General features: G+C 42.6%; 1 protein-coding gene across 1 annotated transcript in view; it reads right to left on the reverse strand.

The window, feature by feature from the left end:
* dnah7 (dynein, axonemal, heavy chain 7) overlaps positions 1-25,649 on the reverse strand; it is a 468,798-nt gene that overhangs the window by 80,980 nt on the left and 362,169 nt on the right. Inside the window, exons 53-57 of the mRNA XM_078228625.1 lie at positions 21,986-22,078; positions 20,688-20,864; positions 15,762-15,923; positions 2,618-2,818; positions 1,935-2,096 (exon numbers count right to left, since the gene is read on the reverse strand). Of these exons, the coding sequence (XP_078084751.1) occupies positions 1,935-2,096; positions 2,618-2,818; positions 15,762-15,923; positions 20,688-20,864; positions 21,986-22,078 (795 nt within the window). The remainder of the gene's footprint in view (positions 1-1,934; positions 2,097-2,617; positions 2,819-15,761; positions 15,924-20,687; positions 20,865-21,985; positions 22,079-25,649) is intronic.

Raw genomic sequence — 25,649 nt, forward strand, 5'->3', positions numbered from 1 at the left:
ATCTGACTGCACAACTACTCCTCTGTCTCCTGTGGGCTGTTGGGAGGTCTATAGTACACTCCCAACATTGTGATTTCACCCTTCCTATTCCTGAACTCCACCCATAATGCCTCACTTCAAGATCCCTCCAATGGGTCCTCCCTCAACACAGCTGTGATGTGCTCCCTAATCAGCAATGCAATTCCCCCACCCCTTTTGTTTCTCCTTCTGTCTCATCTAAAACAACGATATCCCAGAATATTAAGCTGTCAGTCCTGTCCCTCCTTTAACCATGTCTCCGTAATTGCAACAACATCATAATTCCATGCAGTAATCCAGACTTTCAGTTCATCTGTTCTACCTGTTATACTTCTTGCATTGAAGCAAATGTACTCCAGACCTCCAGACTCACTGAGCCCTGCGGCTTCCCTCTGCCTGCTCTTAATCTGCATTATGTTTATCTCAGTCTCATTTTTTTCCCCCAGTCCCTACACTTACTGACCTGCTGTTCTGGTTTCCACCCCCCTGCCACTGTAGTTTAAACCCTCCCGAACAGCACTAGCAAACTTCCCGCCCAGGATATTGGTGCCTCTCCAGTTCAGGTGCAATCCGTCCTTCTTGTACAGGTCCCACCTTCCCCAGAAGTCATCCCAGGGATCCATATATCTAAAGCCCTCCGTCCTACACCAACTCTTTAGCCAGGTGTTCAACTGTACTATCTCCCTCATCTTCCAAGCCTCAATAGCACGAGGCACGGGGAGTAATCCTGAGATTACTAGCCTAGAGGTCCTGCTTTTTAGCTCCCTACCTAACTCCCTGAATTGTTTTCGCAAGACCTCTTCCCTCTTCCTGCCTATGTCATTAGTGCCAATGTGGACAATGACATCTGTCTGTTTACCCTCCTGTTTCAGGATGCCCTGTAACCACTCAGAGATATCCAGGATCCTGACACCAGGGAAGCAACCATCCTAGAGTCTCATTTGCGGCCACAGAAATGTTTGGCTGTACCCCTGACTATCGAGTCTCCTACCACTATCACTTGCTTGGACTTAGCCCGACCCTGCTCTACAGTAGAACCAGTTGTGGTGCCACAGGCCTGACTGATGCTGGCATCCATATATCTAAAGCTCTGCGTCCTACACTAGCTCTTTAGCCATGTGTTCAACTGTACTATCTCCCTGATCTAAGCCTCACTAGTACGTGTTACGGGGAGTAATCCTGAGATTACTAGCTGGTATCTTCCTCTGAGAGCTATCCCCACCACCACCTCACCCCCCCCAACAGTATCCAAAACGGTATACCTGTTTGAGGGGAATAGCCAAAGCAGTCTCCCAACTTTCCTGCCTGCCTCTCTTGATGGTCACCCATCTACCTGTCTGGACCTGTGATGTGACCACCTCCCTGAAGCTAGTGTCTATCACACTCTCTGCCCCCTGTATGCTCCGCAGTGTAACCAGCTTCTGCTCCAATCAAACCACGCGGCTTGTGAGGAGTTGCAGCTGGTCACACTTCCCACACACATAGTCATCAGGAACGCTAGAACGCTCCCAGATCTTCCACATCTGGCAGGAGGAGCATATCACTGCCCTAACTGCCATCGTTTCCCTTGTACACTTAGGAAAGATAAAAATCTTATTATTTTGCTAAGTTGCTGTGAGGAAGTTATGAGGGTAGGTTGAATAGTTCCTCACTGAGGAGAGGTAAAATTGGAGGATGATAATTCTGAGTAGTTTACATGTACAATGATGCAAATGTGAGAGCAGATTGTTCAGCTGCTGCCATTGATAAGTGGTCAGGAATGGCTGACCCCAATAATATAAAAGCAAAATACTGTGGATGCTTGAGATCTGAAATCAAAACAAATAGTGCTGGAAAGACTCAACAGCATCTGCGGGGAGAGAAATAGAGGTAACATATCATGTCCAATACAACTTCTTTAGAACTGGATGACTTACCTCATACTGGTCAAGGAACATGTGGAGCTGCTGTACACTTATCCTCAGATCAGTTTCATTAAACTCATAAGGGATATTCCATCCTAGTGGTCCAAATTTCCTTCTTTCCTGAACCAGTGCATGGAAAAAGCAGAGGCCATATAGAAGCTTTTTAAATGCAGCCTGTTGGAAAAAAATGATGCAACATCTGTCACAGTCACTATGTACATACCATCAAGGCTCAGAAGCTAATGGACCCAAACAGAAAACAAATATTATACTTTGTCCTAATTTTAAAATATATTTTCAAGCAAGATTATTGCTAAAACTACAATGTTTTCACTCATTGCAACAGTGAATGTATTCAAAACAGCAATCCATTGGTTGTAATTCATTTTGATACATTGAATGGCTGGGAAAAGTATGATGTAAATGACAGTCTTTCTTTCAAATATGCCAGCAATTTTTTTTAAAATGCCAATGCTATAAATAATTCTTGCATCTCTGTGCATCAATAATTTTAAGTTAATTAATTATCATCAAATTTGTTGATGATATCAACAAATTTAACAAATTGTCAATTTTAAGATTTTCTTCACATTTGGTATGCATGCAACAGTGGAACACGAGCAAGAGCCTCCACCACCTTGAAATCCAGCCCAATATGCTAACTGTAAATCATTTGCAAGTGGATTGGTACTAACTTGCTTCTTGCAGCTACCAAAGAATTCTGGATCAGAAATAGGATCCATGAGGTAGGATCGGATAATATTAGGTCGAAGACCCTTTGGTGCTTCATTTGTCATTTTCACGCCGTTCTGTAGGACAGAAACTGGAAAGTTTGGAGATGGATAGCTTGTAAGCCACAGTCTGAAGTCAGGATGTGTAGTCTCCGGATTCAGTTCCTGCAATATAATGCTACAGATGAAACAATATTAACACTATGGAGAGAAAATAAGCTCTAATGTCTTAAATAAAACATCATCATAATTTTCTATTCACATTTCATTTGTCGTGACTCCCAGATAAATGAGCCATAAATAACAAAATGATAATGTACGTGGATAATACAAGTCCTTAAGGTAACACTTTCCTGACATCCAGATTCCTGGTAACAACAGTGAAGACAATCTAAATACTTTTGACCAAAATATAATAGCTGAAGCCTGTGTGTTTCAACACACATTTTCCAATACTTCTGAACACTTTGTAAATATTTTCCCTTGTAATTTTTAAAGCTATTTCAATGGCATGGCTATGGTACAGATGATGAAATTTAAATCCACAAGTTAGCCTAGAGCAATATTATATATAGCACAAAACCTGAGGCAATTGGTAACACTATATCAAAAGATGAAATGCCTTAATTGTAAATTTTATACAAGTCTTGGGATAGTTTCTTAACCCAAGCCCTGGAATTATTGACTATCACTGAATCTAAAACAGCTGCAGTTGGACCAGTTCATCACAGTGGCCTTTCACCCTTAGGGCTCAAATTCATATTCAACATAAATTGATGGGCTGAAGCTCATCTGTTTGATAGCTATAAGCAATCTAAGCTAAATTAATTTCATTGATAAAACCCACATCACGAAGCTGCCCAAATTGTAATATTTCTCTAAATTGGTAAGTTCAATCAAAAGAATTATAAAGACAGAGGTGCAGAGAAGGGAAACGTTCACACTGATATAGTAGGGCTGATTTTGGAGTTGGGCATCGCAGAGAGAAAACAGCAAATTATGTAGGATATGTTTTTCTATTTCAAACTTGCACTAACTTTTCACTAACAGGAATGTTGACAAAAAGCATACATAAATACTTTTTACATACGAACACGAATTAGGAATAGGAGTAGGCACTGGGCTCCTCAAGCCTGCTCCACTGCAGATCTGTTTGTAACTTCAAACCCACATTCCTGCCTATCCCTAATAACCTTTCACGCTCTTGTGAATCAAGAATTGGCTCTGCCTTAAAAATATTTAAAGATTCTGCTTCCACCGCCTCTTAAGGAAGAGTTCCAGATACTCATGACCACTTGAGAGAGAATAATCTCCTCATCTCTGTCTTAAATGAGCAACCCTTTATTTTTAAACAATGACCCCCGGTTCTAGATTCTCTGACAAGAGGAAACATCTCCTCCACATCCACCCGTTCCATACCCGTCAGGATCTTAAACGGTTTGATCAAGTCACCTCTTACTCTTCTAAACTCTAGTGAATACAAACCTAACCTCTCCAACCTTTCCTCATAAGACAATCTGTTTATTCCTGATATTAGTCTAGTAAACCTTCTCTGAACTGCTTCTAACATTTACATCTGTCCTTAGATGAGGAGACCAGTACTGTACACAATATTCTAGATGTGGTCTCACCAATGCCCCGTACAGCTGAAGCACAACTTGCCAAAATGGATTATTTCACATTTGCCCATGTTATACTCTATTTGTCAAATTTTTGTTCACTCATTTAAACTATCTATGTCCCTTTGTAGCCTCCTTTTGTCTTCACAATTTATTTACTTTCCTATCTTTGTGTTGTCAGCAAATTTAGCAACCGTATCTTTGGTCCCTTCATCCAAGTCATTTATATAAATTATAAAAAATTGAGGCCCTAACACTGATCCCTGTGGCACACCATTTGTCACATCCTGCCAACCAGAAAAAGATCCATTCATGACAATTCTCCTTTTCCATAGAACCAGAGAGCCCAAGAATTCCTACAGGGCAGAAAGAGGCCAGGTCTCTGGCACTGTGAAGCAGCAGTGCTAACTACTGTGTCACCGTTTCCTGTTAGCTAGCCAATCTTCAATCCATGCCGGTATGTTAACTGCTACACCATGAGCTTTTATTTAATCAATATCCTTTTGCTGTGGCAGCTCTTAAACGATTCAAGATATTTTCACTTCATTGACCAATTTTCTTGTTTGTTAAGAACCTCTGGGATAAGACTTAATTTGGGCCAGCAATCATAAATGGAAAGAAATCAGCCCCGAAATTACCTAACGTACCTTTTACATGTTACTCCTGCCATTGTCATTTTTGAAGTAGTCTTCTGCTAGGTAGTCGGAGATTCCCCCTTTTTCAGCAACAAGCCTTTTTAATATGCAAATTAGGGTTCTGTGATAGGATGCCAGGTACAACTGACAGTTAACTAGGTGGAGAATGCAATGTGTGCTTGCATTTCAAAATACATTACGAAATGTCCTACCTGGCTTGCCAGTCATGTGACTTCTGCTTTGACTGAATGTATAGGGGCAGCCTTGAAAAGGTAAAAAGGTAAAGTTGCCATAGTCCCAGATGACCATAGGCTGATATATTCAGTTCAATAAAGATACTACAGCATACACGCTGCAGTCTTTGAGCTCGTAACATGACATTAGAAGTGGCACTGAGACTGAGTTTGAAAAGCTGGAAGAGAAACCACAGCTCCTGAAAGAGGAACTCTGAAATGTTCCACTGCTAAAATATTTTAAAGAAATTAAAACACAGACAAGGACAAACAAGCACAAGTTGAAGACTGCAAATAAAATACTGAGCGAGACAAAAATAGCTGTAAATTTTCCACTCCCAGCTCCTGTCGAAATGAAAGATGATATGCAGCAGAGCAGGCAATCTTTCCAGTTGCAGTGGCAAAACTACGAGATTGCAACAGATTTAATTAACAAGAGTTGAAAAAAATAGTAACATTTTTATCACTGCTGGGGAGGGATTGCTGCAAATTGTACTTCACCCTAAATCTCTCTGAAGAACAGAAAAAATAGATAAATTGAAAGCCTTGAAGGCACACTTTGGACCACAAGAAAATGTCACTCATGAAGGGTATAAGTTCAACATTAAGCTCAAGCAGCATTGTGTGTGACTGCAGAAACACATGTGAACCCAGGCAAGTAAAAGATGATTGCATTAAAGATAGAACAATCTTAGGCATAAGGTCTACTGAGAGAGGTACTGTTGGGGATAGCATTAGACAGGAAATCAGAGCTACATGTGATAAAGTAACATTTGTGATTATGGATGTGTTTAATCTACATATAGATTGGGTGAGTCAAGTTAGTCACAGTACAATAGAGGAGACATTTTTGAAATGTATACGGGATGGTTTTCTGGACCAAAAATTGAGGAATCAAAAGGGAACAGGCTATCATGCAATGAGAAAGGATTAGTTGGCAATCTAGTTGTGAGGGAACCCTTGGAGATGAGTGACCAGAATATCATAGAATTCTTTATCAAGGTAATTGTGAAGTAGTTGATTCTGAGACCAGGGTCCTGAATCTCAATAAAGTTAACAAGTAGGTATGAGGCATGAGTTGGCTATGATGGACTTGGAAACATTACTGAAAGGAAGGACAGCGGACAGGCAATGGCAGGCATTCAAGGAACGAGTAGGTGAACTCCAAAAGTTGTTTATTCCTATTTGGCACATAAGTGGAAAGGGAATTGTGGTCAAACCATGGCTTTCAAGGGAAATTAGATATAGTATTAGATTCAAAAAAGCATACAAATTAGCAAGAGAAAGCAATAGGCCTGAGGATTGGGAGCAATTTAAAATTCAGCAAAGGTGGACCAAGGGATTAATTAAGCAAGGGAAAATATGAAAGTAAAATAGCGGGGAACATACAAACTGACAGTTGAAATTTCTATAAGTATTTAAAAGGGCAAAGATTGACAGAAACAAATCTAGGCCCCTTACGGGAGAATTCATAATGGGGAACAAAGTAATGGCTGACGAACTAAATTTGTACTATCTTAGGAATAGGGATGTTTTACTGCAATTTTTAGGGCATTGGTGAGGCCACATCTGGATTATTATGTGCAGTTATGGTGTCCTTATCTGAGGAAGAATGTTTTTGTTACTAAGGGACTGCAGCAAAGGTTTTCCAGGCTGATTCTTGGGATGGCACTATGAGGAGAGACTAAGTCAATGAGGGTTATATTCATTGGAGTTTAGAAGAGTGAGAAGGGATCTCATAGAAACTTATAAAAATTCTAATAGGTTTAGACAGGGTAGATTCAGAAAGAATGTTCGCTATGGTGGGTGAGTCCAGAACTAAGGATCATAGTTTGAGGATTAGGGGTAAATCTTTTAGGACTGAGGTAAGGAGAAATTTCTTCACCCAGAGGGTGGTGACTATGTGGAATTCATTACCACAGAAAGTAGTTGAGGCCAAAACGTTGTGAGATTTCAAGAAGGAATTAGAGATAACTCTTGTAGCTAAAGGGGTCAAGGAATATAAGGGGAAGGTGGGAACAGGGTATTGAATTTGATGATCAGCCATGATCATAATGAATGGCGAAGCATTCACTATGGCCTACTCCATTTCTATTTTTCTATATGTTTCTATAAAACTCATATTGAGAGGACAAATTAGTTTGAGAGTCCAATGCAATGTCAAGAATGAAAATCTGGAGTTCCAGGTCATAGGTAGTACACAACAGCCACTCATCTCAGCTAGAGCAAGTTCAAAACTTGGGTTGGTAATTCTAAACATGTCAACAGAGGATTACAATGTGTCACAGCTCACAAAACCATTGATTGCTGAATAGATCCTAGGGTACAAAGATGTACTTGCAGGGTTTGGATGTCTACCTGAGGGATATGACCTAGAAGTAGACAAGGCCAATTCAGCATCTGCCAAGAAAAGTTCCAGCTTCCCTCAAGCCAAGCCTAAAAAAAGGATCAAAGAGCTTGAATAAAAGGGAGTCATCAAAAAAGTGACAACTCCTATAAACTGCATTAGTATCATGGTAAGAGTTTTAACAACACCAGGTTAAAGTCCAACAGGTTTACTTGGTAGCAAATGCCATTAGCTTTCGGAGCGCTGCTCCTTCGTCAGATGGAGTGGATATCTGCTCTCAAACAGGGCATACAGAGACACAAAATCAAGTTACAGAATACTGATTAGAATGCGAATCTCTACAGCCAACCAGGTCTTAAAGATACAGACAATGTGAGTGGAGGGAGCATTAAACACAGGTTAAAGAGATGTGTATTGTCTCCAGACAGGACAGTCAGTGAGATTCTGCAAGTCCAGGAGGCAAGCTGTGGGGGCATTCAGCCTCTGATCTTCGGGTAAGCGTTCTCCAAGGTGGCATTCATGACACACAACAGCGCAGAGTCGCTGAGCAGAGACTGATAGCCAAGTTCCGCACACGAGGACGGCCTCAACCAGGATCTTGGATTTATGTCACACTATCAGTAACCCCCACAGCTTGCCTCCTGGACTTGCAGAGTCTCACTGGCTGCCCTGACTGGAGACAATACACATCTCTTTAACCTGTGCTTAATGCTCCCTCCACTCACATTGTCTGTATCTTTAAGAACTGGTTGGTTGTAGGGATTCGCATTCTAATCGGTATTCTGTAACTTTATTTTGTGTCTCTGTATGTCCTGTTTGAGAGCACATTTCCACTCCATCTGACGAAGGAGCAGCACTCCGAAAGCTAATGGCATTTGCTACCAAATAAACCTGTTGGACTTTAACCTGGTGTTGTTAAAACTCTTACTGTGTTTACCCCAGTCCAACGCTGGCATCTCCACATCATTAGTATCATGGTAACAGTGAAACCAACCAGGAAAGCTGAGAGTGTGCTCAGACCCAAAGGATCTAAATGAAATGCTGAAGAGATCTTACTACCCAATGCCAACCATCAAAGGAATTTTGGCAAAATTTGCCAAGACAGAGATCTTCACTCCCCTGAATGTGAAAGGTGGTTACTGGCAAGTGAAGCTGGATGAAAGTAGTCGCTTTCTAAGTACATTCTGGACACCGTTTGGGAGATACAGATGGTTGCACATGCCATTTGGCATTTCCATGTCTCCAGACGAGAATCAACACAGACAGTATGATACAGTCAGTGATTTTCCCAGATTGGAAGACATTGTGGATGATCTATGGAAGAAGCCATAGCTGCCCACGATAAGAATTTTAATACCACTATTAGAGAGAGCTTGTCACATGAATCTGAAGCTGAACAAGAAAAAAATACAAGTGAAGATGCCTGAAGTCAAGAAGATAGGCCGTGTACTGACAGTAAAATGTCTTCACCTGGACCCTGACAAGGTGAGAGCTGTAGCAGTGATGCAGCGGCCAAAGGTGTGAAAGCAGTGCAATGATTGGTTAGATTTGTGAACAATTTAGCAAAATGTTTACCTAATTTGTTGTCAGAGTGTGAACCATTAATTATGCTAACTGCCAAAGATCTAATGTGGTACTGGGGCACAGAATAAGAAGTCATGTTCACTAAAATCAAAGAACTAGTGATGACAACGCCAGTGCTGAAGTGCAATGAAGTCAGTGATGAAATCACTTTGCAGTGTCACAGCGAGACAGGTCTCAGAGCAGCCATAATGAAACCAGAGCATTAACGCAAACTGAACACATTATGTTCAGATTAAGAAAGAGAGAAGGGCTTTTGTTTTTGTTTGTGAGCATTTCCATCAATACCTGTTTGGGAGAGTTCCTCCCCTGCAGAGTTCCTCCCCTGCAGAGTCCCCTCTTCTCTCACCCACTGCAGAGATTCCCCCTTGTAAAGCTCCCCCCCACTGCGGAGCTCCCCCATTGCCTCTCCCCTGTCATAGCCCCATCCCCACTCTGGCCCCACCCCTTTGGCACTGTCCCTGGCACAGTTATGGTGCCCAATGGGCAGTGCCAGGACACCAAGTAGGCAGACAAAATAACAATAGAGTCTGACTACAAGCCATTTCTAAGCATTTTTCTCAAACTATTACTATCTACTTCAATGGCCCTGACTGTGGTGAATTGCAACGGGGGGGGGGGGGGATTCAGGGGAGACCGGCGAAGGGTGAGCTGCCAAAAGGGTTGTGACAGGGGACTCATCAAGGGAGGTCTTGATGCTGGCGATCCATGTTCCCATGGGGAAAGGGGGGGGGCGGGTGGGGAGGTGGCGGGAGGTGTTGATAATGCTGCCGATAATGGGAAGGTCTCCGATGTTCGCGAAGGTGGCCGGAGGTCTCCCAGTTCACCGGGAGATTGGGGTGCCTGCACAAAGATGCTCCAAACAGTCGGTGGTCGGTGGAAGGGCCGAGTTGTGCCCATGGGGCAGTGCCAACCTGGCGGCGCCCACTAGGCACTCTGTCACTGCCCACATGGCAACCTGGCACTGCCCATCAGGCCCTGTGCCAGGGGCATTGCCAAGGGAGTGGGGTCTATGTGAGGGTGGGACTACGACAGGGGAGAGGCAATGGGGGAACTCTGCAGTGGGAGGGGAAGATTTGCAAAGGGGAAATCTCTGCCATGGGAGAGAGAACAGGGGAACTCTGCAGACAGGGAGAGGCAAGGGGGTACCTCTGCAGGGGGATAGTGCTGCAGGGAGGTGATCAGCAGGGAAGCTCTGTTGGGGTGTGATTGGCAGGGGTAGCGCTGAGGGGGGTTGATTGGCGGGGGGAGCTCTGCAGATGGGAGGTGAATTGCAACGGGGGGGGGATTCAGGGGAGACCGGCGAAGGGTGAGCTGCCAAAAGGGTTGTGACAGAGGACTCATCAAGGGAGGTCTTGATGCTGGCGATCCATGTTCCCATGGGGAAAGGGGGGGGGGGGGTGGCGGGAGGTGTTGATAATGCTGCCGATAATGGGAAGGTCTCCGATGTTCGCGAAGGTGGCCGGAGGTCTCCCAGTTCACTGGGAGATTGGGGTGCCTGCACAAAGATGCTCCAAACAGTCTGCAGCCAGTTTCACAGTCCATCTTAGTCTCTGCCCTCCCCCTCCTGGTGAGAATTGCACTTCTGCCCAAAAGAATGGCGGCGTGTCATAACATTGCATTTTTAAACTTGCCCAAAAAATGAATCTGATACTATCCCATTTTCTTGCTCATTCAACACTTCGATTTTTTTTCATAAGATCATGCCGTGTTTCGTGCCTAACCTGCTAACATGAATCAATTTCTAGGTCAATGTGTCATTGTAATATCTGATGAAAGAAACAGACAATGGTAAGTATCATTTAGCTTAGATAATGAGCTGGAGATCACAACTATATAATTCACTAAAGCTACAAGGTTTAGATTGCTACAAGATTGAGAATAGTATATGTGATTTATGTTCCAAAAATAAATTAAGACACAAGTAGGACGTGGGCGAGGTGTCTGTTGTTTCATAGTGTTAAAATTCACTCCTCTGATAATCACTGCTGAATTGGCAAGGAATCACTGCCATCCAAAAGCTGGATGGCAAGCACATCAAAAGTTAGCTCCAACTTGAAAAAGAGTGGCAAGAATCACAAGACCATGAGATACAGGAGCAGAATTAGGCCTTTTGGCCCATCTAGTCTGCTCCCCCATTCAATCATGGCTGATATGATTCTCATCCCCATTCTCCTGCCTTCTCCCTGTAACCCTTCATCCCCTTATTGATCGAGAACCTACCTATCTCTGTCTTAAAGACAGTCAATGACCTGGCCTCCACAGCCTTCTGTGGCAATTAGTTCCACAGATTCACCATCCTCTGGCTGAAGAAATTCCTCCTCATCTCAGTTTTAAACGAGCGTCCCTTCACTCTGAGGTTGTGCCCTCGAGTTCTAGTCTCTCCCACTAGTGGAAACACCCTCTCCATTCCACTCTATCTAGGCCTCTCAGTATTCAGTAAGTTTCAGTTAGATCCTCTCTCATCTTTCTAAACTCCATCAAGTATAGAACATAGAAAAAATACAGCACAAACAGGCCCTTCGGCCCACAAGTTGCGCCGGTCATGTCCCTACCTACCTAGGCTTATATATAGGCTTACCTATAATGCTCAATCCTATTAAGTCCCATGTACTCATCCAGAAGTCTCTTAAAAGACCCTATCGAGTTTGCCTCCACCACCACTGACGGCAGCCGATTCCACTCACCCACCACCCTCTGAGTGAAAAACCTACCCCTGACATCTCCTGGGTATAGATCCAGACTCCTCAGCTGCTCCTCATATGACAAACCCTTCATTCCTGGGATCATTCTTGTGAACTTCCTCTGGAACCCCTCCAAGGCCAGCAGATCCTTCCTTCGGTATGGGGCCCAAAACTGCTCACAATATTCCAAATGGGGTCTGACCAGAGCCTTAAACAGCCTCAGCACTACATCCTTGCTCTTGTATTCTAGCTCTTTAGAAATGAATGCTAACATTGAATTTGCCTTCCTAACTGCCAACTGAACCTGCATGTTAACCTTAAGAGAGTCCTAAACCAGGACTCCCAAGTCCCTTTGTGCTTTGGATTTCCAAAGCCTTTCTCATTTGAAAAATAGTGTATGCCTCCATTTTTGCTACAATAGTGCATAACCTCACACTTTCCCACATTGTATTCCATCTGCCACTTCTTTGCCTATTCTCCTGGCCTGATCAAGTTATTCTGCAGCCTCCCCACTCCTCAACACTACCTGTCCCTCTACATATTTTTGTATCATCCGCAAATTTAGCAACCATGCCCTCAGTTCCATCTTCCAGATCATTAACATATACAGTGAAAAGTTGTGATCCCCCTTTGACGAAGCTGTGTTGACTCAGCCCTATTTTCCTATGCATTTCCAAGTACTCCGCAATTTTATCCTTAATAATGGACTCCAAGATCTTATCCACAACCAAGGTCAGGCTAACTGGCCTATAATTTCCCATTTTCTGCCTCCCTCCCTTCTTAAACAGGGGTATTACAATAGCCTTTTTCCAGTCCTCTGGGACCTTCCCTGACTCCAGTGATTTCTGAAAGATCACCACCAATGCCTCCACAATCTCCTCAGCTATCTCCTTCAGAATCCTGGGATGTACTCCACCCAGTCCGGGTGATTTATCCATTTTCACACATTTCAGCTTTACTAACACCTTCTCCTTAGCGAAGGCCACTACATTTACCTCTGACCCCTTACTCTCTTGAAGTTCTGGCATGTTACTGGTGTCTTTCACTGTGAAGACTAATACTAAGTACCCATTCAGTTCCTCTGCTACTTAATTGTCCCCCATTACTATTTCTCCAGCCTCATTTTCCAGCGGTCTAATGTCCATTCTTGCCTCTCTCTAACCTTCTATATAATCGAAAAAAACTCTTGTAATCTTCGTTTATATTACTAGCTAGCTTACCCTCATATTTCATCTTCTCCACCCTTATTTTTTTTTAGTTGTCCTCTGCTTGCTTTTAAAGGCTTCCCACTATTCCTCACCTCACGATATGCTCTTTCCTTTGCTTTTGTTCTATCCCTGACTTCCCTTGTTAGCCATGGTTGCCCCTTAACATGCTTCATCGTCCTTGGAATGAATTTATGTTGATCATTATTGATCCTAATTATTTCCTGTGTTTGGCACAAAACCTCACACCATTGAGTACCTGACTTCCTGTGATCTGGCTGGAACATAGGAAGAGAGGAATAAGTTCAATGACCAAGCCTCCACTGCTTTCTGGGTAAGGGAATTCCACATACTAATGATCCACTGAGATAAAACAATTCTCCTCATCTCCACCTTAAAAGGGAGGTCTCTTATTTTTAAGCCGTACTTCCTGGTTCTAGTCTCCTCATTAGTGTGTGAATAGTCCTCAGTCATTGCCTGTTTTCCTTTGTATTCATGTTACCTCACGTACAGTTTTTATTAGAAATGGATTAACTGGGTATTCCCATATCAGTTTGCAATAGGTGGAATGAATGAAGTGAACTGAGGAAGAAGCTAACTTTAATGGCATCGGCTGTTAAGCAATCGCGATCTTCCCAAAAGAAGTGTCATAAAAGACTGAAACTGGGACTGTTCTTCACCAGCTTTTTAGGTGAGTTTGGCACTGCAATCTTCCAGCGCTCGGTTAGCTTTTTTGACAACTGGGAGACCCCACCCCTGGCAGTGGGGGGGGAGGCGCGGGGGCCCTTTGCATGATCCCTCCTGCATGCCCCCCACTTGAAAAGTTCTGCACTCACAGATCGCCTCCCCTGTAGAGCTCCCCTTTGCATAAGCACCCTGTTGTTATGCATACCCCCTCGTCATAGCTCCCTGGCCACATTCCCACTGAGGCCACACCCCTTAGCACTACCCCTGGCATACTTATCTCCACATCATACTTATTGTGCCCAAACATGCACTGCCAGGGTGCCAGAAGGGCACTGCCAGGCTGATATTGCCCAATGGGCACTGTCCGGTCTTGCCCCCAACCACACAGGGGTTTCAATGGCCTTCAATTCCCCCTGGCATGGCCATGGCGCATGGTCCCTGCTATGGCAGAGCAGTAGTGATTCTCACCGGCGAGGGGAGAAGCAGCCATGAAGCCGGAAACAGCCGTGTGGCTGGAAACCATTCCTGGTCGCGAAGCTGTTCTAGCCGTTAAAACAGGACCGGGAAAATGCAAAACCAGTTCAGACTTCTGGCCTTGCATACAATCTTACTGGCTCACCACGCCAATCAACCGATGCTGCAAGCCAGTAAGATCGTGCCCGATGAGTTGAAGGTGAATAACTAAAGCAATAAGATACAAAAAAAAACAAAAAAATGTATATTTTAAATTCAACTAGTCTAATTTGTAACACAATGAAGTTGGATTTAATGAACATACAAACAAAGAGCAGGAGAAGACCATTCAGTCCCTTGAACCTACTCTGCCATATAATAAGTTCATGGCTGATCTGACAGTAATCTCAAATTTGCATTCCCTTACCCTCGATAACCTATTACCCCCCCTTGTTTGCCAAGAATCTATTCAACCCTGCTTTAAAAATGTTCAGACTCTATTTCCACCACTTTTTCAGGAAGAGAGTTCCAAAGACTCAAGACACTCTAAGAGAACAAAATTCGCCTCATCTCCATTTTAAATGGACGACCTCTTATTTTTAAACAATGACCCCTAGTTCTAGATTCTACCACAAGGGGAAACATCCTCTCCACATCCACACTGTCAAGAACCCCTCAGCTCTGACGAAGATCATCCAGACTCGAAACATTGGCTTTAATTCTCTTTCCATAGATACTGTCAGATCTGCTGAGATTTTCCAGCATTTTCTGTTTTTGTTTCAGATTTCAGCATCCTCAGCATTCGCCTTTACCTCAGGATCTGGTATGTTTCAATTAACATTTAATTCCATTTACATAAATTAAAAATGACTTCGTATTACAATTTCAGTAATAGCTTTGAGTGGAAATTATGGGTGGGAGACTTTCAGTTTAGGTTTCAATTGGCTGCTGGTGGTTGACGAACTACTTTTGTGTGCCCAATGCAGTCAGTGAGAAGGAAGATCCAATCAATCTCATGGATGGACAGCTTAAACATTCAATCAGTGAACTGCCAAGTGCTAACTATATTTCATTGGCACAGCTGATTGGAGGGGCAGAAAATCTAATGCACTGTCACATTATGCCTGCAGTAATATCTGAAGAGGAAAGAGTAAAATGTCAGGGGGAAGAGTCTTTAGAATGTAGCAAGGAGATCATGGCTAGAATTCTCTGATGTTGTAGGCCAGTGCTGCCAGCAAGAACAGAAAATTTGGTGCTCAGTCAAATCTCCATTCACAACAGCAGGCGAGGTTGGAAAATCCCAGCAATCAACTGTAATAAAAATGAGTGTCAGACATGCTTTAAGGCTCTTCCTTACTGCAGCTTTGATTCTCATTATGGTGCTGGAAATGAAATGCATCATCATTGTTTGTGAGTAGTTTGTAGTAACAAAACAATGCAGGTAGAGAACAAATGGCTTTGCAGTCTAAACTGTATCATTGGACCTTGATTTGGGCAGATTAATGAGGCTCACAGCCTATTTCCTGCAGGCAGCTGAAATTGAAGCTTCTAAGAAAATAATTTTTAGATAAAAATGAAAGTAGAGACCAAAAATTGGTTGCATGCTTTTTAAAAGTTCCTTCTTTTTTTGAATATATGATAATAAACTGAACACATATTCTTACCGCACAGACTCTTTCCAATGTTGGCATCCATGATGTTGCCAGATGACAATTCTGCAATACCACCCATGAGCCCTGCTTCACAGCCTTCTCAATCATGTTCATGGCAATTGGTCCTTGACCCTGTCCAAGTGACAGCGAGCTTAGCTTTGATCCTCCAAATCCCTGTACAGATAGAATATGTTAGTTAAGATTTTTTAACTAAAATCTGTGCACATATTCGTCAGAATTTTCTCAGTCCCATGGTGGTGGCTTGCATCAGAGCAGGATGGAAATCAGACTGAGGTGCATGGAGTTGGTGCTGTAACATGTTGCCGCTTTGAGGGGATTTTCTAGGAGGTAGGTTCCCAGCAGCTGTAGCTATCCAGCCATCTGCAGCAGGTAGCAGAGTCAATACATTTAAAAAGTCAATTAACCATTAATTATGCATAGCAATAACATTTTATGGATGCCTCACAAGCCCATATTATGTCAGGACCCACAACATATTGGAAGCATCTTCAAGGCAGAATGTCAGAGTCCCATCGTGTGATTTTGAACAGTCATATATGAAAAGGCAAAAATGTTGAAAAAGCACTTAGGCTGTCAAATGCATTCATCTGAAGGTGTTTCTGCTGAAGACTGATTGATGCCTCGACAGTTCTGGCTCTTAGTGTTTGCAAGTCATTTTGACTACTGAGGATGGGCCTTCATCTTTCAACATCCTCGGTCTCTCCATCTGCCTGAGCATACCCACCTTCCCCAGTGGGGCAGCTAGCCATCCCTCTTTTGGGGTCCTCTGATCGGACCTCCTGAATTATGGTACAGGTGTGGAGGTGGCTTGTTAATTGACCACATCCTATAGGATTACACCATAGGGAGCACCTCCAACATAAGCGGAGTTGAAACCTTCTAATGGTTCCGTTGGTTGAAAATATTTGGAATACAGAAGAGCTCTAAAGACAGGAGCCTTGTTGCTGTCAAACAACTTGGAATGAAAATTCTTGAATGGGGTGAAATCAGTTTGTCCATTTTACTAAACATCTAAGAGTACTTTGCAATCGTATCGTCTTGTTTTGTAAATTTCACTTCTATGCAAAAAAAACCTTGTTCCAGTTTAACTTAAGTACTGTAAACAAGTTTCTTCCTAATAAAACTGGTTTTTTGCTCTTCACCGCAATAATTGGCAATTTTGCTCCTTGTATGTGACTGGAACTGACACACTTCCCATCATGGGGATTTTTTCTCCTCTATAATTTCATAATTTTATGCTTGCTTTCTCCAGCTGATGCTGACTCTACTTTTGATGATATAGCAAATCAGGAATCATGCTGACGCACCCATATCAGCCTTAATGTTTCCCAATGCTTCAGGCAGCGCTATTTAGACTACAATATCCTGTAAAATTCCAATGGACATCCTTGTGCTTTGGATCATATGGGTCTCAACTGATACCTCATTGACTCGATGCTGTTCGACAACCATATGCAATGAATGCCGTTTCCTCCAGCAAGAAATTTTCTCCATTTATGTTTGACATGCCTTGGCAGGGTGACCCTTTATCTTGCAGCTGGAGCACTCTGCCTTCACAAATGGACAATTCTGTGCTTAATGATGGTCTAGGCACCAGTAACAGGTCTTTTTAGTACCTCTGCTGCCGCCAGCTGCTATTGTTAGGGCCTTCTGCTTACTTAGCTGCAACTTATTTACTTCAGCAGATGACTGACAATGGTTAACTCTGACTTCTTTTGAGTCATGTTCAGCCCTGTCCAGGAACAATGACAAGATAAGTCAAATTATCTTTGACAATGTTTGAAACTTATTGTGAATGCATTCACTTTTTAAACAACACACAAGTCTGTCCTGCAGTGCTCTCTTTTGGAAATCTCCAGAAGTACAATGAATGGGCAGTTTTTTCAAAGCCATGATAAAGTTTCCAAAGTCCTTCGTAGATGACAGATTCCTGGTTCCAAACAAATAGCTTTCTGCAATTTCCATAGGCTTGGACTGTAATTCTGCTTAAGCTTAACACAATATGCCTGATAGCGGTGTGACATTTGGCTTAGCAGGGGTGACCAAATTCTAGAGTGTTTCATACAATATTTGACCTGTTTCAGTCAGAAATATCACCTTTTTCCTTTCTCTCACTGTCTCACAGCTGATTTATCAGAAACATCAAGGATATTATTAGCAGGAAAAAACACCTCCAGCCACTCCAAATATGCAGTGCAGGAATAATATTGATCATGGTTATACCAGGCTCTCCCTAGTACCTGTTGGTGCAGCCATATTTGAAGGTCAGTCCACCCACATGTACAAATAGCCTTTTCATTAATGCTGGATTTTAAAAAATATTCCTCAACAAAAATAAAACTCAGCTCCCTTTGCTGGAAGCCTCTCCAACCAAATCTGTTTAGCCAGGAACATCCCACCTCATTGCAAGACTGTGATATCTTTGCAGGACATAAAAAGACTGGCCGCGATTTTACCAGCTCACTCTGCCCATTGATGGCGTTGCGAGTCGGTAAAATTGCAGGATCATGCCTGATTTCTTGGCTCCCGCGATCTTACCAGCACCAGATATCCAGCGAGTTTAGCTTCTTGCCCATTTCTGGTGAGAGGCTGAATTTATTATTTTAATTTATTCAAATGTTTATTAACATGTGTTTAGCAAGCCTGACACTCAATTGTTCGGCTCATTTACCTCCGTGGCCTCGCCGGGCGAGGTTCTCTCCAGCGCGGTAAGCACCTGGTCCCCATGAATGTGGGACAGTCGTGTTGGCCTCACCGGTAGAATCGGAGGCCACTGAGGCCCCCCATGGAGTTTGAGGGCAAGGGGGGTGCCTCTTTGGGCAGTGCCAGGCTGGCCTGAAGGGGGTGGGGCCAAGCCAGGGCAGCCCAATGGGGGAGGGAGGGGGTGGCAATCCCACTGCCACTCTGCAGCTGCGATCAGTGAGGGAGAGAGAGGGGCTCGTAGCCACTCTCCCAGGTGAGGGGGAGGGGGGGGGGGACATGATCGGTCTGGACGGCAGGGCATGGGGGGATGAAAATTCCGGTGTAGGACTCGTGATCAGCCACAGGCCCCCGTGATAGAGGGAGGGGGGGATTGGGATGAGGTCAGCTGCAACAGCAGAGGCCTGACAGCCTCTGTCAGACCTCTGCTGCGCAATAGCTGCTAGAGTAAGCTAGCTTGTGAATTAAGCCCCGCCCACTGTCTCTAGTGGCTGGAAATGGTCTAACCCATTTTTCATGCACTAAGTGCATAAGATTGGGAGTAAAGACTCACCCAAAAAAACAGATCTGAAACTCTCCCATTTTTACGCTAGCTGAATACTTAGAATTTTTCTCATAAAATTCCACCCACTGTGTACAGCACGTAAACTTCAAAAGTACCCAACTGAAAACTAGTTTATTGTGGGTTGACTATATATACATACTTAAATAAGGGACCATGAGAGGGTGAAACCGCACCTGTTTCATGCAAAGATTCTGAATTTGTGGCAGGTTGAATTCCTTTTTAATGTTTTAACCTCCCATTCAACTCCAACCTCATTTTGTGGGTTTAAAATTATTCCAAGTTTCTATGCTCTTCAAAAAAATAAACCAGTAACGATGCCTTTGGGTATTCCTCACTTGGAAGACAGTCCCCATACACCTCACCAAAATGGACATATGTTCATATGAGAGAGTATAACTGGCTTTTCAAGATCCATGTTCTCATTTGATATTCACACAGATAGAGCTGAATATTATGTGTCCCCAGTGGGCATGTTTTCTGTGGGGGACATGTAAAATAGGGTAGGCACCCTTCCCACCACCTTCCCATTCACCCCCCACTCATCCGCCAACCCCATGCCCCCCAAAATCAACAATCACCTCACCATATTTAAATGAAAATCAAGGATCAATTAGGTTTTTATCAAACCAATTGAACCTGATAATATGCTGCCAACACCATAAAACATTTAGCATGGGCAGCAGGACAGGATTGGGAAGCCTGATTTTTAAAAAAAACTTAAATGTGTAAAGGGTAGGAGCAAAGGAAGGGTCACTTGTCGGAGACTGCCGCTTGCCAATCGTGGGGCAACCCCCTCCTTAGGTCAAACCTCCCCTTTCCTTCCTAAGCACAGTGGTTAGCACTGCTGCCTCATAGCACCAGGATCCCAGGTTTTGTCTGTGTGGGTTTCCTCTGGGTGCTCCGGTTTTCTCTCACCGTCCAATGACGTACATGTTAGGTCGATTGGCCATTGCTCTTTAGTGTTCCAAAATGTGCAGATTAGCAGGATAAATATGCAGGGTTATGGGGAAAGTGTGGGGGAGAGGACCCGAGTCAGATACTCTGTCAGACTGTTGGTGCAGACCCGATGGGCCGATTCTATGATTCTAAACTGAACTATCAGGAACTCAAAATACAATTAACAAAGGCACAAAAAACATACTTTCAAAGAATCCCTACAGTGCAGGAGGTGGCTATTCGGCCCATTGAGTGCACTGACAACAATCCCACCCTAGGCCCTATTCCCACAACCCATACATTTAACCCGCTAATCCCTTTAGCCTACACATCTCGGGACGCTATGGGCAATTTAGCACGGCCAATAAACCTAACCCGCACATCTTTGGACTGTGGGAGGAAACTGGAGCACCCAGAGGAAATCCACACAGAGATGGGGAGAATGTACAAACTCCACACAGATTGTGACCCAAGCCAGGGATCAAACCCCTGGAGGCCCTGGAGCTGTGAGGCAGCAGTGCCAACCACTGTGCCACCGTGCCGCCTATAATACCTTTATGTATATTTTCTTAATTAGTCCTACATTATTTTATTGCTTTGTTATTATTTTAGGCAATTAGCTCTGGAAATTTTGTCATATTGTGAAAATTACAAATTTAAATCAGTGGTGCAAATTGATATTTATTCAGCAAAATAGTTAATACATTTTGACATACCTGATCTTCAGCAAACTTGAGGAGGGCAGCCATTGGGTCAGCACCAGGTGACAGGATAAATATAAGAGGCGCAATGCAATGGCTGTCAGAAAAAGCACTGCTCAGATCAAATGGAGGAGGCTCAATGAATTGTCGGCCAAGCTTCACAGTTACATACTCCTGTGTCATTGGAATGAACTGAAGAAGAGAAGTTGAGTTTTTAACATATGAATTATCGTTTCTTAGGAAGTGTTGCTCCTTATCAATCACTGAGTAAATCATGCTCCATTGTGCTTACAGTAAGAAGTTTAACAACACCAGGTTAAAGTCCAACAGGTTTATTTGGTAGCAAAAGCCACACAAGCTTTCGGAGCTGCAAGCCCCTTCTTCAGGTGAGTGGGAATTCTGTTCACAAACAGAGCATATAAAGACACAAACTCAATTTACATGAATAATGGTTGGAATGCAGATACTGTAAATTGAGTTTGTGTCTTTATATGCTCTGTTTGTGAACAGAATTCCCACTCACCTGAAGAAGGGGCTTGCAGCTCCGAAAGCTTGTGTGGCTTTTGCTACCAAATAAACCTGTTGGACTTTAACCTGGTGTTGTTAAACTTCTTACTGTGTTTACCCCAGTCCAACGCCGGCATCTCCACATCATGACTACCATTGTGCTTAGACAGGAGTGCCAGCTTTAATAACTGACCCAGCGTTTTTTGGTGACGAATTTGAAATAATAATAAATTTATTCACAGATAGAGTATTCTGAAACGATGAACAGACTTGCATTTGTTTAAATTTTAATGAAAGCATTTATTAAAGGGAGTCATGGAATTGCCCAGCTCTATTTGTGGGATCGCATGCTTCAAAGCCAGGATAAAAGAATTAGGAGATGAGTGTTGAGAAGGGCTGGGGTTGAATTCCAATTTTCAATCAATAAAAGAAGTTCAAAAATCCAATTTTTAAAAATGGAAAATAATTTTGTTTTTGTCAAAAACATTTGCTGATATATCTTGGCTGGAAATTTCCTATCCCACTTGCTACGGGAATGGTAGCCAGTGGGACAGAAAATTTGACGGACCACGTAAAGGTCCGTTGACTCTGGGCAGGAATTCCAATCTTGGATCAAACCCGGCTGGAATGCATTTAAATTCTATTCTTAAGTGACTTTAATTCTCATTTTTAAAAATCTTTTCTAGATCATTTCACATCTAATGGTTTCTGTTGCCAGATTGTAGATATTGTCCCTACAAGTTTGGGACAACTTTTTAATTAGCTTTTAAACCTTGTAGTTAAGTGATACAGAATTATATTTAAACCTTGTCAGGCCTCAAGCAGCGAATTACAAGCATCCTCTGGAATCTTCTGAGCTTTTCCTCCCACCGACCAGGAAACACCTCACGATATGGCTCCTGAGAAATAGCATGGAAATTTGGAAAGCCATTAAAGGTTAGACACACAACAGCACCCACAAATGTGGAAGAAACACAATACCGATAATACTTTGTAAAATGTACTCTGTAAAAAGTCAGATTTTCACAATACATTTGTAACCATTGATTTCAATAAACATCTTCTATGCCCTTTTCTTGACTAAAACTTCTATTTTCTCCCATCTCAGCTGTTCATCTGTGCATCTTTTCTCCTCACTGTTCCTTCTTAATCAAACTTGCTGTAACATCACCAACTCTTCTGTCCTTGCAAATGACTGCCTCTAACTTCCATCTCCCTTTCCTCTTCAAAGTCCTTGAATTACATTTCAAACCTACACTCATCACTCCCACCATTCCTGTTTTGGATTGCTCTACACGAATGATTGTCTCCATGAATGTAGTGCATTAAACTGCCTTGATGTCTCTTGAAGTTCACACTTGATTATATTATTCATCTCAATGCCTCTCTTCCATTATCCAGCTCAGTGAGGTCGCCTTCATTTGTTTCATTGAGATTCCTTTGATCGTAGCAAAGTATTTCCAGCATTGATTTCCTTCTCTCCTTCCTTCTCCTCCTGAAGTGATCTCTGGATCCTAGAGGTAGTGGCTGGGCTCTCACAAATGCAAGGTTATGGAGGATGCAGCACACCATCACAAACATGGAGACTCATGTACTACTGCATGTTAAGCGATTTTGGACACAGGATGCACCTGCATACACCACACTAGATGACTCACATTCCGGGGCCACGGAAAGCAGCTAGCTGTGCTACACATCTATAGACAGACCTGCACAGCAGCATTCAAAAAGAGAAGCAGCACCATGTGAATTAAGTTTCCACTCTGCATTCATCAGTGAGGAATCATCAAGCTGATTGGTTAAAAAGATGCATATTGTATGGTTGTATATTCTCTCATGATGAGGTCTAGAGGCTTGTATGATTGAACAATAACTGTTTATTAAACTTAGAAACATAGAAGATGGAGGATTTGGCCCTTTCAGCCTGTTCCGCCATTCATTAAGATCATGGCTGATCATCCAACTCAATAGCCTAATCCTGCTTTTTCCCCATAACCTTTGATAAAATTGATAATAAGTTTGATAACCCTTGGTTAATAACACAACTATATACATATATGGCATACAGTCCTGACTAGGTGCTATCTTCATACCGACTTCTGCCAGATTCACTACTACACTCAACTACTGCCACATGACTCTCTACATCATATTGTGGGTGGTACTTTTTGCCCAGTCCCACATTAACCTTTATAGTCCCAAACACTCTAATACTACAATGAGCTTTGCTTGCACTGCTCATGCTTAACACAAATTCTCTGTAAGGGTCACTGTATGGAAAAAGATTTCGAAATTGCAACTCAAAAGCCTGCAAATAGTCATTAGGCAACTACAAACATAATGAAGTGCCACTCTTTCACTGCTAACTGCAACATTCCGGCCAAAATTAGGGATAACTTCACTGGAAATTTTGATTCAACAATATCAAACTTTACATTTTCCAGAACCTATTCTAAACTTTGCAATCAATCAGTGACTAGTGGTGTGCCTCAGGGATCAGTGTTGGGACCACAATTGTTTACAATTTGGAGTCAGGGACCAAGTGTAGTGTGTCAAAATTTGCAGATGACACTAAGATGAGTGGCAGACCAAAGTGTGCAGAGGATGCTGAAAGTCTGCAAAGGGATATAGATAGTCTAAGTGAGTGGGCAAGCGTCTGGCAGATGGAGTACAATGTTGGTAAATGTGAGGTCAATCATTTTGGTAGGAATAACAGCAAAACGGACTATTATTTAAATGGTAAAAAATTGCAGCATGCTGCTGTGCAGAGGGACCGGCTTTCCTTGTGCAGGAATCTCAAGGAATTGGTTTGCAGGTGCAGCAGGTAATTAAGAAGGCAAATGGAATTTTGTCCTTCATTGCTAAAGGGATGGAGTTTAAAAACAGCGAGATAATGTTGCAGCTGTATAAGGTGCTGGTGAGGCCACACCTGGAGTACTGTGTACAGTTTTGGTCTCCTTACTTGAGAAAGGATATACTGGCACTGGAGGGGGTGCAGAGGAGATTCGCTAGGTTGATTCCAGAGTTGAGAGGTTGGCTTATGAGGAAAGACTGAGTAGACTGGGGCTATGCTCATTGGAATTCAGAAGAATATGGGAGATCTTATAGAAACATATAAGATTATGAAGGGAATAGATAAGATAGAAGCAGCGAAGTTGTTTCCACTGGCGGGTGAAACTGGAACTAGGGGGCATAGCCTCAAAATAAGGGCAAGCAGATTTAGGACTGAGTTGAGGAGGAACTTCACACAAAGGGTTGTGAATCTGTGGAATTCCCTGCCCAGTGAAGCAGTTGAGGCTACCTCATTGAATGTTTTTAAGGCAAGGATAGATACATTTTTGAACAGTAAAGGAATTAAGGGCTATGGTGAGTGGGCGAGTAAGTGAAGCTGAGTCCACGGAAAGATCAGCCATGATCTTATTAAATGGCGGAGCAGGCTCGAGGAGCCAGATGGCCTACTCCTGCTCCTAGTTCTTATGTTCTTATGTTCTTCATCAGCGGTGGGGCATCCGGACAAACTGGGATTGTGTTCCCGATTGAAAGATATGTCATAAATTTAGGTCAAATTCAGACAAATGTTCCCTAACCTGCTGAGTGCATCCAGCATTTTCTGTTATTGTTATTGAGATTCAGTTCCTGGTTTTAACATTATAGTATACATATCAAGCTTAGGTTCCTTAGAAACCCCCTTCCCGGAAAATGGATAAAAAAGTGTCTACAAAAGCCAAACTTTGGGCATGCTGTAAATCTGAAATAAAAACAGATGTTGGAAATACTCAACTAAGAAACTGTCAAACTGCCCTCAATAATTGCACCTATATGAAAACTTGGCTAAACAACTAATGGACAAAGCAGTCAAACAGCAAACTCCTTTTCTACAAGAGTTTTTGAAAAGTAGAAAGCAATATTTTAGATACAAAAAGGAAAGACATCGACCTATGTTGCACCTATTTGAGTCAGTTCAAGCACATTGACTGTGGTGCAACTTCATTATGGATAGGTCCTCATCCTAAATACTAATAGACTACAAAGTTAACAATAACAGATTCCTTTCATAGTTACATGATTTATATGCTGTGGCAGTCAGTAATCATATACATATAAAATATTATTTGTCAATCTAAATCTTAAACTTAATGCATATGGCCTGAATGCTTTATAACGTTTTCACAAAACATACTGAGCTAATAAAGGTTTATGTCAAGTTTTGAACTAAACATTCTATGGCAAATTATGTTGCACAATACATTAGTGAACTGTCATTTGCAAAATTAATCACTGGAGTGTGTTACTTTGTCTATCTTTTATAATTTGACAAATACCAATATGTTGAGCAACACTTAAACGTTTCCATTACTCAGTACACATAGTCAATATACTGATAAAAGCATCTTGAAAGTGGACACATTTGCCAGCATTTTACTGCCTCACCTGCCTGAGGCTCATAAGATCCCGCCCGAGGCCAACGGA

This window comes from Mustelus asterias, chromosome 14 (assembly GCF_964213995.1).
Source record: "Mustelus asterias chromosome 14, sMusAst1.hap1.1, whole genome shotgun sequence".
NCBI classification, from domain to species: Eukaryota; Metazoa; Chordata; class Chondrichthyes; order Carcharhiniformes; family Triakidae; genus Mustelus; species Mustelus asterias.